The sequence below is a fragment of the Dipodomys ordii genome, unplaced genomic scaffold (assembly GCF_000151885.1).
Source record: "Dipodomys ordii isolate 6190 unplaced genomic scaffold, Dord_2.0 Scaffold19, whole genome shotgun sequence".
In the NCBI taxonomy this organism is placed as follows: Eukaryota; Metazoa; Chordata; class Mammalia; order Rodentia; family Heteromyidae; genus Dipodomys; species Dipodomys ordii.
In genome coordinates this window covers 1,248,447-1,265,009 of record NW_012267235.1, presented here as the reverse complement: position 1 = coordinate 1,265,009, position 16,563 = coordinate 1,248,447, and the positions used below count along the sequence as shown (strand labels likewise).

General features: G+C 37.4%; 1 protein-coding gene across 2 annotated transcripts in view; it reads right to left on the bottom strand.

Annotated features, from left to right (window-relative positions):
* The window catches only part of Acaca (acetyl-CoA carboxylase alpha), a 243,975-nt gene that overhangs the window by 125,927 nt on the left and 101,485 nt on the right, over positions 1-16,563 (bottom strand). For both annotated transcript variants that reach the window (XM_013013338.1, XM_013013339.1), the window contains exons 26-29: positions 11,691-11,804; positions 10,259-10,372; positions 9,208-9,297; positions 6,523-6,641 (exon numbers count right to left, since the gene is read on the bottom strand). In XM_013013338.1, the coding sequence (XP_012868792.1) occupies positions 6,523-6,641; positions 9,208-9,297; positions 10,259-10,372; positions 11,691-11,804 (437 nt within the window). The remainder of the gene's footprint in view (positions 1-6,522; positions 6,642-9,207; positions 9,298-10,258; positions 10,373-11,690; positions 11,805-16,563) is intronic.

Sequence of the window (16,563 nt, the reverse complement as noted above, 5' to 3'; positions counted from 1 at the left end):
CTATTGGCATCTCCCCACCCCCACTTGCAACACTTCCTTGCAGTTCAGATGCCCTGATTCCACTGCAAAGGTTTAGTTTACAATAAAATGAGCATTGCTTTATTCATTTGCAGCCCCTCCAAAGCCCCTTCTTTGCTCTGTTGGAAGATTTTGCTCTATCTGAAACAAGTACACCAACAGGGCTACAGTACATTACCGTTGCCTGCTGTATAATTAGCTACAAACCCACAGCACAAAACTACAGGGATTTGCAGGTGCCCTGGATTCTGCTTTTCCTTCCCTCTGGAATCAGACAGTCTTCCTTGACAAGAAGGGACCTTGGGCTCCCCTAATGATATATTGAGAGTTTTAAACTCAACTCTCCAATCTTAAAGTCTAGAGTGCCAAAATAACACAGCAGAGACTAGAAGCTGAGCCATGGATACAGGAAAGCACTTTGGTAAGCACTTAACCCTGCTGAGAATCTTCTCCTCTGCCAGATGCTTGCATCTTATCAGCAACTACCCCAAATGAAGAAAGCGAGCATTGTGGGATTTTATTTATTTATAGCTCATTCTGGCCTGCTAACTATAACCAAATACTCCCACTGCTAAAAATGCTACAAGTCGGATGACTTTTAACTGTCTCAGTATAGGTTCTAATCTCTGGATGTCCAAGACTATCAGAGTTCTCAAGAATGGTAGCAAACTGCTGATTAGCCACATGAAAAGCATCTGATTTCCAACCATCTTCACAAATAAAAAGGTAGTCCAGAGATTACCCATGGATAGCTGAATACTGAAGGTGCCAACCAGCCTAAATCATGACCAAAACAACCTCCTGTGGGTGTAAAAGATAAGCAAAGTAAAATACTTAAATTAAAACATCCTAAAACAGAAAGTTAAATTCACATGAAGAAACAAAACAGCCCAAAAGGTACATACACTATCACCCAACTTAACTAGAGTATGGATTTCCATCCAAAAAACTAGGGGGAAATAAATGCCAATAGGTCCTCAGTTATATGCTCAGGAATATACAATAGAGTATATTCCATCTTCTGAATAAGTTCTGATACTTATTTGAATCACAGATTAAGTTTTTTAAATACTCATATTCACTAGTATGCACTATGCATAAAAATCATTTGGAATTTAAAATATTGTATTTCCAGACTGTCAGAATATACAGAACCATACACATACCCATAAAGTTTAAAGGATAACATACTTCACATGTTTGTATAACTATAGGTATATTTTAGAATATTAACTACATAGGTTGACCGAAGAACTTGTTTCCAGATTATTCTGAATGATTTAGAATGCCCAAATGAAAATAAAATACTGAATACCAAATGATTCAATAGACTGTCAAAAATAAAAACATTATAAGCTAGGTGCCAGTGGCTCCTAGCTATTCAGGAGGCTGAGATCTGAGGATCACAAGTGTGAAGCCAGCCTGGGCAGGAAAGTCCATGAGACTCATATCTAATTAACCACCAAAAAGCCAGAAATGGAGCTGTGGCTCAAAGTGGTAGAGTACTAACTTTGAGAGAAAAAGCCAAGCAAGCATCAGAGGCCTTGAGTTCAAGCTCCAGTCCTGGCACAAAAAAATAAACTCAGGGCCCAGGCCCTGAGTTCAAACTCCTCCAACAACAAAACAAACAAACAAAACAAACATAAAGCATTAGAGTAGGGTACTGGTAGATCCTGGCTACTTAGGAAGCTCAAATCTGAGAATTGTGGTTAAAAGGCAGACCAGGCAGATAAATCTTATCTCCAATTAACCAACATAAAGCTGGAAGTGGAGCTACAGCTCAAGTAGTAGAGTATCAGCCATGAGCCAACCAAGAGTAAGAGGCCCTTAGTTCAAGCTCCAGTCCTGGAACTAAAAAAAAAACATTAGCCGGGTGCTGGTGGCTCACATCTGTAATCCTAGCTACTAAGGAGGCTGAGAGCTGAGGATCACGGTTCAAAGTCGGCCCAGGCAAGTAAGTCTGTGAGATTTTTGTCTCTAATTAGTCACAGAAAACTGGAAGTGGAGCTGTGGTGCTAAGTGGTAGAGTGCTAGCCTTGAGCAAAGGAGCTCAGGAACAGCACCCAGGCCCTGAGTTCAAGCTTCATGACCAACAATAAAATAAAATAAATGTAACAAGGTTTTGTATTTCCAGCACCAGTGAGTAATAATAGGTTTCAGAAGGGAGGTGGGAAGAAGACAGACATAGACACTCTGACTCTATACCCTGAGCTTCATTAAAAGAACAAACAAGGGTGGGAATGTGGCTTAGTGGTAGAGTGCTTGTCTATGTGCATGAAAGCCTGGTTTCAATTCCTCAGCACCACATAAACAACAACAACAAAAAAGCTGGAAGTGTGCCTCAAGTGGTAGAGTACTATAGCCTTGAGCAAAAGAAGCTCAGGAATAGTTCCCAGGCCCTGAGTTCAAGACCCAGGTCTGGCAATAAAAAAGAACAAAGGAATGCTAAATGATATAGCCTGAGCTACAGGATTATTCAAAATAAAACACTAGTTGATCTCACTACAGAGCTGAACACATAGACTCTTAAACAAGAAAATTAGGTCCTAGAAGCAGACAAGCTTTCCTGCCTATTCCTGCACTAAAAAAATGACTAAAGAAACTCATATACAAGTGATATTGGCTGTAAGTCATCTTTAAAAACTGACACCTTTAAAAATAAATTCCTCTCACCTCCAAAACAAAAATCATGTACAATATCAAGTGACCTTTAAATACTAAGAGAGTTTTGGAAAAATGCACACACATACAAATGTGTTATATATGTTTCTAATTACTGTCCATCTATGATTCAAGAGAAGGAAATTTAAGAAGAAAAGGTATAAAATTTACTCTGAATTTCAAGGACTTAGTATCATTACAAGAATAAAAAATACTTCACTGAAAATTTTATTATATAAAAACTGGTATTTTAGATATACTAAGTTAAATAAAATTCTACCTTTTTAAAACCATTTTTAAGGTAGCCAATATGAAATTTTAAATTACATATATAGCTTTCATTAAATTTCTACTGGACTGTTACTGGTTGAGAAGTAGTGATTCTCAATTATAGATATTCACCAAAATTATCAGACAATCTTTAACCAAAATAAATGGCACTAGACTCTAACCCAAAATGAATCAGGTTTTTGAAAAAAAGGATCTTAACATGTACATTTTCAAAATATTACTTAATTTTGAAAATCATTAAAATACAAGAGAATAAAAAAAAACACTGGAGCTAGGGGGAGAAATAGTAGTTAAACCTTCTTTTAATGTAAGCAGGTTTATTACATAATAAGGAATTTGGCCATTGTCCCTGATTTCTAGGAGAGATACTCTACATCCGAGTTTATGCTAAAAGATAGAATGACTACACATCAGAGTTTATGCTAAGAGATGGAATGAGCAGAATGGTAGCTGCTTACTAGAAAGACCAACTATGTGACTAGAGGAGACTTTTGAGGTAGCCTGACCTTTGGGAGGGGAGATTGAGTATAATCATATAGCCCATGATTTAATCAATCATGTCTATGAAATAAAAACCAGACAAAAATACTGACATTGTAGCTCCATAGAATTTCTTGTTAGGTAAACACATCGATATGCTGAGAAGGTAGTATACCCTAATTACACAGAGAAAGAGAAGGAAGCTTTGTTTGAAGTTTTCTCAGCCTTCCTCCATGTATGTCTTAATCTGGCTGGTTCTGATCTATATTCTTTATAATAAAACGTGAATAAAGCCATGTGGTGGCACATGCCTATAACCTCAGCACTAGGGAATTAGAGATAGGAAGATCATGAATTGGAAACCAGGCTGAACTACAAAAAAAGTTAATAAAACTGTAAATGAAATTACAGTGTTTTGGTTCTGTGGAATTACTACACCAAGAGGATTGTAGGAACCACTAACTTTCTATCAAACGGTCAAAATGCAAAGGACCTGGAATTCCATCTGAAGCAGGGGAAGTTTAATGGAAGGATGAACCCTTAACTTCCTGCTCTGGTTCTGTCTAGGCTGAGATTTGCCTGTTTTAGGCTTCCCATAATAGCTAGGGTAACAGGCACGTTCCATTACAGTTACCACTCAGTTAAGAAGTGGATCTCATGGACTTTTCTGCCCAGGTTGGTCTGGAACTGGAGCCTCCCAAGCAGCTAAGATAATAGGCATAAGGTGTAAGTGCCTGACTTTGACAAAATTACTTTATCTTTCCGCCTTATTTCACAAATTTCTTCAACTTTACACCTATTTCAATAATAACAATAATCATATTCCATACAATCAAAGAAGATGTTAGGGACTATAGCTCGCAGTTCTATTTAGGACTAATCTTTATCCACAGCAGTGTGGAAACCTCAGATGTCAGAAGATACAGACATATGTTTTTAAAACAAGGTTCATATCCTTGAGGTAGAAAGGTGAATAAGATTTCTTAACAAAGCAGTTAAGAATTCCCTCATTTTCAAGTCAACTTTCTTCACCAAACTGAACACGGGCTCAAATAAAAAAATAAGACAAGGAAAGCAATTCAGAAAGACAAGAGAAGCAATGAGAAGGGAAGGAAATCAGAGTTGGCCCTGTAGGCTGACTACAAATCACTGCCCAAAGGAAAGAGGTACTGGAAAGCAGGAAGAAAAGGAGATTGTCTTGAGAATTACAAGAGCATTAAGTATAGCATGTAGTTCTCTACAATTATTCAAGGAATGCAGGAAAAAAAAGAAGACCAAGTGCTGAGCCCATGTGTGCCATGAGTACCTCGCTGCTCACTGAAGAACAACCATTCGTTTCTAGAAAATGAGATTCTGAAATCCATGGAGGCAAAAACGTACCAAGAGATGCTTGCTAAATCAAGGATATATGCTTTTCTCTGTCAGCCATAAGGCATTTTTGAGGTAGAGAAGTGAAAGGATCTTCTGAGACAAAGAAGAGAGGTACTTTTTCCAAAGATGCCTCTGCTCATCTGCCTACCTCTGCTGGATCAACAGTGGCATCCAGTGGCCAAAAATCTAAGCACAGATTTCTTTGTCTCCAGAAAGATTCTATGGCTTTGGGTGAAGTGGCAATTCAGAACAAAACCATTTCTGGTGTCTATAACTAAGATCCCCAAAGACATAGTACTCTGTAATGCCAAGCAAAGAAGTAAGGGCCATAAAGAAGAAATGGAGAAGGGCAGGTTAAGATTGGCTGTGGTATTTATATTTCCTGTGGTATTACTAAAAAGAATGAAAATACAGGAGGAGAACATAAGTGTGAGTAGAATTCTTAAGATTTTTCACTGCTTCAGAATGTTTTTTTAATGAGTATGTAAGATAAATATTTTCACTTTAAAATCAAAGCAATACTGAAACAAATATTTGTATGTATATTTTAAGGACTTAGGAAGGGAAGAATAATACATTGTCATGGCCAACTAGTAATTTACCTGAATTTAAGAAGTTTGGCTCTGAAATGTGACTTTAAAAAAATGGATTAAATTTCAACCAAATTCAGCTGTTTTTAGAGAATGAAACTAGCTCAGGTAACTCAACTCATAGCAAGCATATAAATAAGCAAAGCATTTGTTTCAACTGCTGACTTAAACTGTCTGTTTTACTTTTTTTATTGTTCTACTAGCAGAGTTCTAACAAGAAGGAAAAAAGAAGGGACAGAAGAGAAGGAAAGAAGAAATCCTGTTTTTTCAGTGATATAACCAAGCAAGAATGAATGGAACTGAAGGACAGGAAAGTGGGTAGCCTTATGAGGTGAGGATAAACATAATCAAAGCCCTTTGGTTGCATTTATGAAAACAGAACAATGAAACTTAGTGAAACAAATGGTCAGTGAAATAGGTGAAAATGATAGAAAGGATGTGAATGAAGACACATTGTATGAATGCGTTCATGGAAATGTTACAACTGAACCCCACATACATTTTGAAGATGGGGGAAAAGAGTGTTTTCAGTGTAAATGAACATCGCAATAGTCTGTTGCAAGTTCTTCTGGGTTACTTTTATTTGTACAACTTATACAACTAATGTAGGCTAACAAAAGAAAAAGGGTGACTATAACCAAAATGCTTTATATGTAGGTATAAAAATATCAGAATGAAATCTGCTGTGTATAATTAATATATGCTAAAAAAGAAGAAAGAAAATAAAAAGTAATTCTCCACTTTTATTTTATCTTTCTTTTGTGTGTGTGGGGGGGGCGGGGAAAGGGGGCAAGTGTACAGATCTAATTTCGCTGTGGAACTAAGGCTGGCCTCAAACTCACAATCCTTCTGCTTCAGCTTCTTGAATACAGAACTTACAAGTATGTAAGTGTGGCTAGACCACACTGTATCTTCAAATCAAAGACATGGACACTAAGAAACATTTCTCTTAGGGTTCAAATCTGTTCTTTTTTTTTTTGCTCTGCATTTATAGCAAAAAAACAAACAAACAGAAAAAAAAAACCTCCCATGTACTTGTCATATGCATTATTTCCCTTAACTTTCTTGATAAGCTTGATTTGCTCAGGTACACCTAACATTTCAAACTCACCTGTTTGGATGAGATGTAGGTAGCATGAACTGAAATTCCACCACGCAGGTGTTGTCCTTAAGCTGGCGGTGTTGTACGCTGTTAAGTTCATAGGCAATATAAGCTCTTCGAACATACACCTGATTAAAAAGTATCATTAGTGAATAAAACTCCAAAAAAACAAAAATGAAGAAAATGTCTAGATCAGGAAAAAAGATACTATTGTTTGTAAAAGTGTCTGATACAGGAGATGGTAGTCTGAAGTGAGAGAGAACCCAAGGAGATACAGACACACACACACAGACACACAGACACACACACACACACACACACACACACACACTCTTTTGCTTTAATAAGGTTGGAGTCTTTATATAAGTGAATATTATATAAATGGAAATAAATAAAGGTAGGCTATCTCTGCTGGACATCACTACTAAGTACATGGTAAACCTTTCACACTAATCTAAACTCTAGAAGATTTTATCTTCAGCAAAAAGTGAGCATAAAGCACCATGACTGTTAACTCAGTAAACATGGTCACTTCAACAGAAGATAAAAGCAAGCACTGAATGTAGAAAATGAACTTTACAACTTGGAGTGGGGGGGGGGAGGTGGGGAGGGAAGAGACATTGGGAAAAAACAAAGGAGGAGGTAACAATGCTCAATAGGAAATATACACATTAACTTACTCATGTAACTGTAACCCCTTTGTACACTATTTTTACAATTTAAAAAAAAAAAAGCAAGCAAGCACTGAGGAAAATGGGAAGTACTAATCCTAGGCTACCTAAGGAAAAAAGACAGAAGACAGAACATAGTTTTCTTGTTGTTATTGGTGGTGGTATTTGAGTTTGTGGGGTTTTTTTCTTTTTTTGGGGGGGGGGCAATGGGGAGTGCTGAAAGGGAGGGAAGAAGGGTGAACAAATGCAATCATACTATTTAGTATACAATATATGGAAAATGGCCTATGTAACTTATAAGCAGGGATGTAAGGGGAAAACCTGGAGAAAGTAAAGGAAGCAGTGACATGGTCCAAAAAAAGCAATGTACTTATTACCTGATTTATGAAATAGTAACCCCTCTGTATAACGCCTAATAACAATAAAATTATATACTTTTTAATATTTTTATTGTAAAGATTCTGTACAGAGGGGTTACAGTTACCAGAGTACGGTAATGAGTATATTATTTCCTATCAAGTATTGCTACCTCCTCCTTTGTTTTTCCCCTACCATCCCTTCCTTCTCCACCTCCCCAACTCCTCCCCACCCCTAAGTTGTAAAGTTCATTTTCAACATAGTGTCTTGTACTTTTCATTGCTACAATGGGTCAATCTGTACCCTTGTTTCAGCATTTTTTGTTGTTGTTGGTTGTGGGTCTTGAACTCTGGGACCTTGGCACTGTCCCTGAGCTCTTCAGCTCAAGGCAAGCACTCCATCCTTGAGCCACAGTGCCACTTCCAGTTTTCTGGTGGGTAACTGGAGATAAGAGTCTCATGCACGTTCCTGCCCCGGCTGGCTTTGAACCGCCATCTTCAGATCTCAGCCTCCTGAGTAGCTAATTATAGGCATGAGCCACCAGCGCTGACTTAAAAAAGATAGAAGATGGAAGCAATCACAGAACAATTCAACTCTTTTAATATCTTGAATCTTTATGTTTTTCTCACCCTGTTGCCCCAAATCAATTTTGAATTTAGAATTCAAATTCTAAGCAAAAGTAGTCAAGCATAATTTGACATATAGTATTTCAAACATAGTAACATGAGTCAAGAATTGAAGAGATAGCAACAGACTACAAAAACATCAGTACACTCTTAGGCTCTTCACATTCAACTTGCCTTGCACATAAAATGGTACATGGATTCTGTCACAACATGAGGTACCATGTCTCATTAAATGACATGAAAGCCCTAAGAAACACCTAGATATTTCAAGTATTTGATATTTACTCAACAGGATAGTTTATATTTTACTCATAGAATACAAATAAAAGTAACTCAGAAGAACTCCCAACAGACTATGGTGATGTTCAATTACACTGAAAACACTCTTTTCTCCCATCTTCAAAATGTATATAATTGGCGATATTCAGGGACCCAAATGTTATGATTAATGAGGTAGTATGATGCAATGAAACAGAAAATGTCTCCAGATTCAGACCAAACCGAGTTCAAATGCAAACTCCTCTACTTAATATCTATGTGATTTCTAGACCAGTCACTTAACCTCTCGTCACACTTTCTTTTTACCTCATGAAGTAACTGTAGGATTAAATGAAAAAAAAAAAGAATCTAAACCATAATTCATCAAATACTACTACTTTATTTCCTAAGAGGCGATATTTTATGAGCTGCTGGACAATTCAGACTATACCCAAAATCCAATTTTAATTTGGCCCAAATCACAAGATGGCAAAGTTACACATTTGGATCAGCCACATGCTTTCCACTTATAATGTTAAAATTAATTCTAACTCATTATGAATAGAAGAAGTCAAATACTTGGAAAGTAGAAAAATGTTGGCAGCTATTATCCTGTGATTATAATCCAGAAGCTAGCAAATTGTGTCAGTGAAACATCTGAAGGAGGCACTTAAGGAAACATTAACTGAGGAGAAGACTACCCATTGGAAGCAACTTTAAGGCCAAAAAAAAAAAAAAACACTGGCATGATACGCAAATATAAAAAGGATATGAACACCCACCTCCAAAGCTGCCATCCTCACAACTTGGTTGCTATGATAGAAGAAGTTCGGTAGAACATCAAAAATTGATGTTTCAGATAGGATGAGTTTCTGCAAAGTACAATAACAGGCTTAAACTATTACATCCAAAAAAAGAACAATTTCAATAAGTGGCATTTGAGACATTTAGCCAAACCTAAGGATTCTGTCTTGGAATGTTGTGTATCAGAATAATCTCTCTGTGCCTGTTTTCTCAGCTACCAAATGGGGAAAATACCTACTTCACAGGGCTGTTGTAAAGATTATATGAGTTATAAGCATAAAATTCGTATAATTGTATAATAAAATGTACTAATTTTATGCTGGTAATTGTATGCCTTTCTGGCATACATTTGTACTTCACTTCCTAAATACTGAATCAGTACTTCCTGGCCACAAGGTATATCCTAGATTTGAACCCTACTGAAAACCCTAGATTTCAACTAAGACAACATATCCTCTTTCCCAAAAGAAAATCAGAAATTCTGAAGAGTCATACTGGACAAGTATCCTGGTTTCCCAGGTAAAAAATAGAAAGGCACCCCTGAGAAACTGATATTTAAAGAAAATTTAGTTTAGGCCCTTCCAATCAGTTGTAAAATTAGCTAATATTCTCTTAGAAAATTGGCTTTTTTATAAAGCTTAATAATAAGCATTAAAATTAAATTAAATTATATTTAAATAGCTTTGTCTCCAAAAGAGTAACAACCATCTACATATGCATCTTATTCAACTATATGAAATCAAACAATGTTACCACTTAATTCTGGTCCAGAATGCTTTCTACGTAAAATCACAAGAGGTAAAGACTTTAATAGGCACTTCTATCAAGGCAATTCTATAGGATCTGTAAGTGAAGCTACAGTTAATAGCATTTGAGTGAAAAATTTTTTGTTAGTATATATCATTTTATAAAGATATGAAATTTATTACAAGGAAATCAAAATTAATTGATTGATGATTTAATTGAACATGCTTATGGGAATAAAGGAAACAAGAGTGCACAATGGTAAAAAAGGGCTATATTATATACCTGCAGGTTCTCAATGCAAAACTGATGTCCATACATGTCAATTGCTGATAGGAAGATAGACTCTACTTGGTTATGGCGAAGCTCATATGATGGCAAATGGGAGGCAATAAGAACCTAGAGTGAGAGCAAAATAAGAGGCATAAGTTCCTCAGGGAGTGATTATTCTAGACTCCTATTAGGCAGCTCTGATACAAAAGCAATAAATATAAATCTGTAAGTGCAGGCATCAAAGATAAAACAGAGTCCAAGTAAAACAACTTCTAGGTCCTGTAGCATAAAGTCAATGCCACCAAATACTGAATCTCAGTTGACTCTCACCATGATTTGCGTTGTGGGCAATTTCCCATGGGGGTTGGGGGAAGGGAGCAAAAACAGCTTCAATCAAGTTCCATCAGTGCATGTGATTTACCACTGCAAAGCTGCTAGTCCTGGGGACTGCATGACTAGCTGTTAATTGGGAATCAGGTCTGGCAGGGAGCAGCTGGGAGGAAGGTGGATGCATCATAGCTAGCCTTTTGCAACTCTGAAGTTAGAAGAAAGACTAGGAAAAGCTGCTTTGACAGCCCTGGTACTCAGTCCCAAGGAGAAGGAGTCATAAAGTAACACCAATGCATGTGAGGGACAGAGCAAGTGAAAGCAGTCTCACAAACAAACAGGGACACAGTAGGACCTGAATATCCTCAGCAGGTCACTGAGAGGTTCAATAACTTTGAGTAGTTCAGTGACATGGATACAATTGTGGAGAAAGCAGAAGGTCACTGAACAGCTTCAAATAAGGCTTCCTTGTCAATGCCCATACACTGAGACACAAAGGGAGCACCAAGTCTCTGCTTCCCTGCTGAAATCTTTTGGAATGGAAATGAAGACTATGGGGTGAAACTAACCCGACGTCTCTGGGTTGTCCTGATTGCTAGTGCCTAAGATTCACTTCATTATCTTTCTGCTTTCTACACTTGATTATTTCCTATACACTTACAAGTCCTTCACCTGCTTCTAAATTCCCTTTGGGAACAAAGAAATAGTGAATTGATTACCTTCTCTCGGTTTACTTTCCTCCACCTAACCCTGGTTTACTATCATAGGGCTACTAAGGAGGGTGGAAAAAATATCAGCAATTTTTTCCCCTAGAGCTGAGGACTGAACTCAGAACCTTGCACTTGCCAGGCAAGTACTCTTCTACTGAGCTAAATAAATCCCTAACCCCTAATAGCAGGATTTTATAATGGGAAAAGTACTCTGTCTTAGAGACTCAACATGGACTATCCTTTCTCTTTAAACATTTACCACATAAAAACATTTGCTCTGCAGGCACTGTGATATACATGTGACATTTTCATGATCTTTATACTATAACAGTAAAGCTCATTTTGTCCACAAGGGCACAAACTATGAAAACCCATCCCTCCTTCAAGATAACCAAACACTGCCTTACCTGGCGTGCCCGAAGTGCCACTTTGGCATTGGTGGTCTTACTGAGTTGAGTTAGCTCTGTAAGAATATTCAGCAGCTCATCAGTGAGAGTAGGGTCCCGGCCACACAACTGATCCTAACAGTGATTCAAAAAGAGAAATAGACATCTATATCAAAAAACAACTCAGTAGATAGAACTTTAGAATAGGGAAAGGGAATAAAAACAAAGTACAAAAAAAATACAACTTCCTTTTGCAAAGAAGAAGCAATCCAAGTCAGATTCAAATATTTTAATATATTTCTTTATAAATTAACACTGTGCTTTTAACATGCAGAAGAAATAGAGTCCTCTAAAAGGAGTCAGGAGAATTCTGAGAAGAAATAACAAATGATGTCTCAAAGATCAAGAGGTTTATAAGTAATGTAGAAATTAAAGGCCTTTCTCGCCCGCTTTGGGAAAGAAGGTAGAATAGGCAAAGGAACCACTCTGGTGGTTTTAATACCACAAACCATATGTTAGGCATTCTATGAAATGCAAAAGTGAAACACAAAAACAAATCATTAATTTATAAATACACACTAAAAATGCCACCTCATATTCTGACAGTTCTGGATCCAAATCATTTATCTAGTTCTTGTACCAAAAATCATTTCATGAATTTAAACATGATAAATTATTAGACTGGTGGAAATTTTTACCATAGGTTCCAGGGTTTGTTCAGTATTGGCACTTCCTTTTTCTAACAATTACACAATGTTAATGAAAATAATCCCTAAAATATTCTCAGAGATATTTCTACTGGAGTCCAATGGAATAATCAGTTTATTCTCTAAATTCATATATTATCTAAATTAAAAATAAGATAAAAGTAACTACATGCAGTTTTTAAAACAAATAATTGTCCTTTTTTAATTTTACAAGCTTATGGGTTCTTAATATACCACAAAATGAAACTCACACGTTTAGCTATTGTTCCCTGTACTTGCACTTTGAAATAATTGTCGTTATAGTTTAGTAAATTTTTCTTCTCCCCTTATCACTAGGACATGAAAGATGGTCCTCAAGATTAAAGCTAGGCCCCCTGGATGGTAGGTCAACATATACCAACTACTATTTACATCACCAACTCCACTGCTGCTTTAGAATCCCCAGGATCCCTTCCCCTTGATTACCAGCCCTTTTCTTGAAGAATCACTAATTCATGCTTACCATCTCCGTTTCAGGAATACCTTGTATAATTCTTTATCACAGTAGTATATATAAAAATATGGAGCCTGGCCTTTGTAGCAGTAGTGTATTTCCCCAAACCTTTTCTAAAACACCTACTACATTCTGTGTTACAAGGTAAACACTTTTTGTAATACTCAATACCATTAGGCTGGGAACACAGTCACTCAGTCTGTCTCTCTCTCTCTAAATGTTTTACAACATGAGATTCTCATTCTCCAATCCACCAACCAGATGTCTGCTCCAACTGCCCAAAGTCCATGATTTTTTTGGTGGGGTGGGGGGTCCGGTTGTGGGGCCTGAACTCTGGGCCTGGGAACTGTCCCTAAGCTCTTAAGCTTAAGGCTAGCACTCTACCACTTGAGCCACAGCGCCACTTCGGCTTTTTTTTTTCTTTTTGCTTATGTGGTGCTAAGGAATCGAACCCAGGGCCTCACGTATGCAAGGCAAGCACTCTACCACTGAGCCATCTTCCCAGCCCCCAAATCCATGATTTATAGTTAAGGAAGTGTAAGTACTGTTTTTACCCATCTCAATGAGAAAAATGCAAGCTTCTATTAAAGATAAAACTAGGAGTCTGTTGATCAAGCAGTCATATACTAAAAGACTTGTTCCACCCATGTGGGCATAACAGGAAAGAGGTAGAAGAAAAATGCAATCACATCTTGTCTTTTGCTGATAACTAATAAACAAAATAGAATTTCAAGGGAATATATAAATCACTGGGCGGGGAGAGGGGAAACACATTAAAAAGATAGAAGAAAGAACAGATAAGGAACAGTGAGTATCTCCTTTCCTAATGTTCCCAATATAGCAACATTAGAAAAAAATTCCTTTCTCAGATACTATTCAATCAGAATAAGAGATCTTAAAACATAGAAAGTATCGTGGGTAATACCCCAACTCAACGACCGTGCAAATGCCTAGCCTATAGTCCAACATTATCAACAAATGACAATATAACAAAATATGAACACCTCTTCAACCTATATTAGATTTTTTGTTTGTTTTTGGTTGGTTGTGAGGCTTGAACTCTGGGCCTGGGAGCTGTCCCTCAGCTCTTCAGCTCAAGGCAAGTGCTCTACCACTTGAGCCAAAGTGCACTTCCAGATTTCTGGTGGTTAACTGGAGATAAGAATCTCACAGACTTTCCTGTTCAGGGCTGCCTTGGAATCACGATCCTCAGATCTCAGCCTCCTGAGTAGCTAGGATTACAGGTGTGAGCCACCGGCTCCCGGCTCTATATCAGATTTGATAAGGAACAATTTTCTTAACCCAGAAGTGGTGCTGTGGCTCAGTGGTAGAGCACTTGCCTTGAGCTGAAGAGCTGAGGGACAGTGCCCAGGCCCAAAGTTAAAGCCCTACAACCGGGAAAAAAAAATCTTCTGAAGGAAGTCTACATTTAACTTAAATAAAAATCAAGTTATCTTGTGCTTAACTACAGATTGCGTTCTAACTTACAAAGAAAAACACACAAAATCACTTTTTCATTTCATCATTATGAGAGTGAGGAAGAAGGTTAGGGTAGAAGAAACAGTGTTTGTAAGAAAAGTGAACCATGGAGATTAGGAAAAATGAAGTAATTATTCATTCATGACCAAAGGCTGGCAATCTTTTTGGGTTCCTTGTGATAAAGTCTAAAAACTAGAGCTTTCTGGGATGTAAAAAACTGAAGACAGTAGAACTAATTCCACCAGTTTACCTTGACAGGGAATTTTCCATTCAAATACTATCCTCCTCACTATCATTAATTCTTAGAAAAAGATTGGTAATAAAAATTATGTGTGGACTGGAAATGTGGCTTAGTGGAAGAGTGCTTGCCTAGCATGCATGAAGCCCTAGGTTCAATTTTTTAATACCATACAAACAGAAAACGCCAAAAGTGGTGCTGTGGCTCAAGGGTAGAGTGTGAGCCTTGAGCACAGAGAGGCTCAGGAACAGTGCCCAAGCCCTGAGTTCAAGCCCCAGGACTGGCCAAAAAAAAAAGTGTATCAAGGTGGTTACAGAATATGTACATTGTTGCCCAGACAGCTATGAAAATGTTGGTACTTTTCATTTAAACCAAATAACTTAATTTGACTAAAGAGTCCCTTTATTATCTTTAAAGGGCCACTTTTTTTTTTGAGTGATAATATAACGTGAAATTGAAGAAACAAGAAGAACTTTCAAAGCATAAACTTGCCACTAGTCTTTCAATAAACTTTCTCAGTATTCTCTAGTCCTTGTTTTAACCTAGACATAGGATTGAGGTCTCAGAAAAGAAAAAGAAAAAAAAAAAAAGCAACATTCTTTAGAGCCACTCAACATTGAATGGAAGCCGGGTGCTGCTGGCTCAAGCCTATAATCCTAGCTACTCAGGAGGCTGAAATTTGAGGATCTCAGTTCAAAGCCGGCCCGGTCAGGAAAGTCTGTGAAATTCTTATCTCCAATAAATCACCAGAAAACCCGAAGTGGTGCTGTAGCTCAAGTGGTAGAGTGCTGGCCTTGAGCTGAAGAGCTGAGGGACTGTGTTCAGGCCCAGAGTTCAAGCCCCACGACCGACAAAAAAAAAATTGAATGGAAATATTTACAAACAATTCAAACATAGCCCCCTATCCTAGATATAGTCTAAGTTTATAGACAGTTTTAGACAACTAAACCTGCTCATATTGGGTAACAGGTTATATCAAAAATCTGCAGACCAAAGCAAAAATTATTCATCAATAGTCAAGACTGGTACAACAGTTATTTTTTGGTTTAGCCTAGATGCTAGGGAATTTTGTGGATTTACAGAAATATAACAAACATGCGAAAGTAATAAAAACACAGCCTAAATTACATAACTGACAGAAAAGCCTAATACAGTCTAACTTTATCTAAGCATCCTAGACATTAAGTGCCTTTGAAGAAATCAAATGGAAAGAATATAATCTTTTTTTGGGGGTGGGGGGAGGGGTTCGGTCGTGGGGCCTGAACTCTGGGCCTAGGCGCTGTCCCTCAGCTCTTCAGCTCAAGGCTAGCGCTCTACCACTTGAGCCACAGCGCCACTTCCGGCTTTTTTCTTATGTGGTGCTGAGGAATCGAACCCAGGGCCTCAGGCATGCAAGGCAAGTGCTCTACCACTGAGCCACCTTCCCAGACCCAAGAATATAATCTTATGTATAATACTACTATACTACTACTATTATACTACTTTTATAGTACTATTATTCACCTAAGTAAGGCTCTATTCCTGATGTTAACAGACTAGAGTTTCTTCCTGTCATACTTACATTTTTTTCTTACACTCTAAAGATGTTATAAAACAGTTTTATCAACAAATTGTCATTAGAATCCTTCATTAACAAAGATCTCTGTTCTCAAAACTTTTCTTCTTTAATTATACAGTGGATAAATTATATGTGGTCATGATAAAAGGAAGAAGAGGGCCACTAATCAGCTTTTACTTATAAAGTTAAGTTTAAGAAGTAGAGAGTTTTCAAAGCATCAGTTTACTATTTGTCTTCCAAGCTTTGTTTTCTTTGGTGTATAATAGTCCTCCAAATAAATAAAACTGATAAGATTTTAACTTTCTACACAATATTCTACCAGATAGGGTAAGACTGGGAGGATTTTACTCAAGAATCCTTGAGGCAACTTACTACTAGACAACTTCTGTTAACATCTAGAGGGGATGAAGGTACCTATT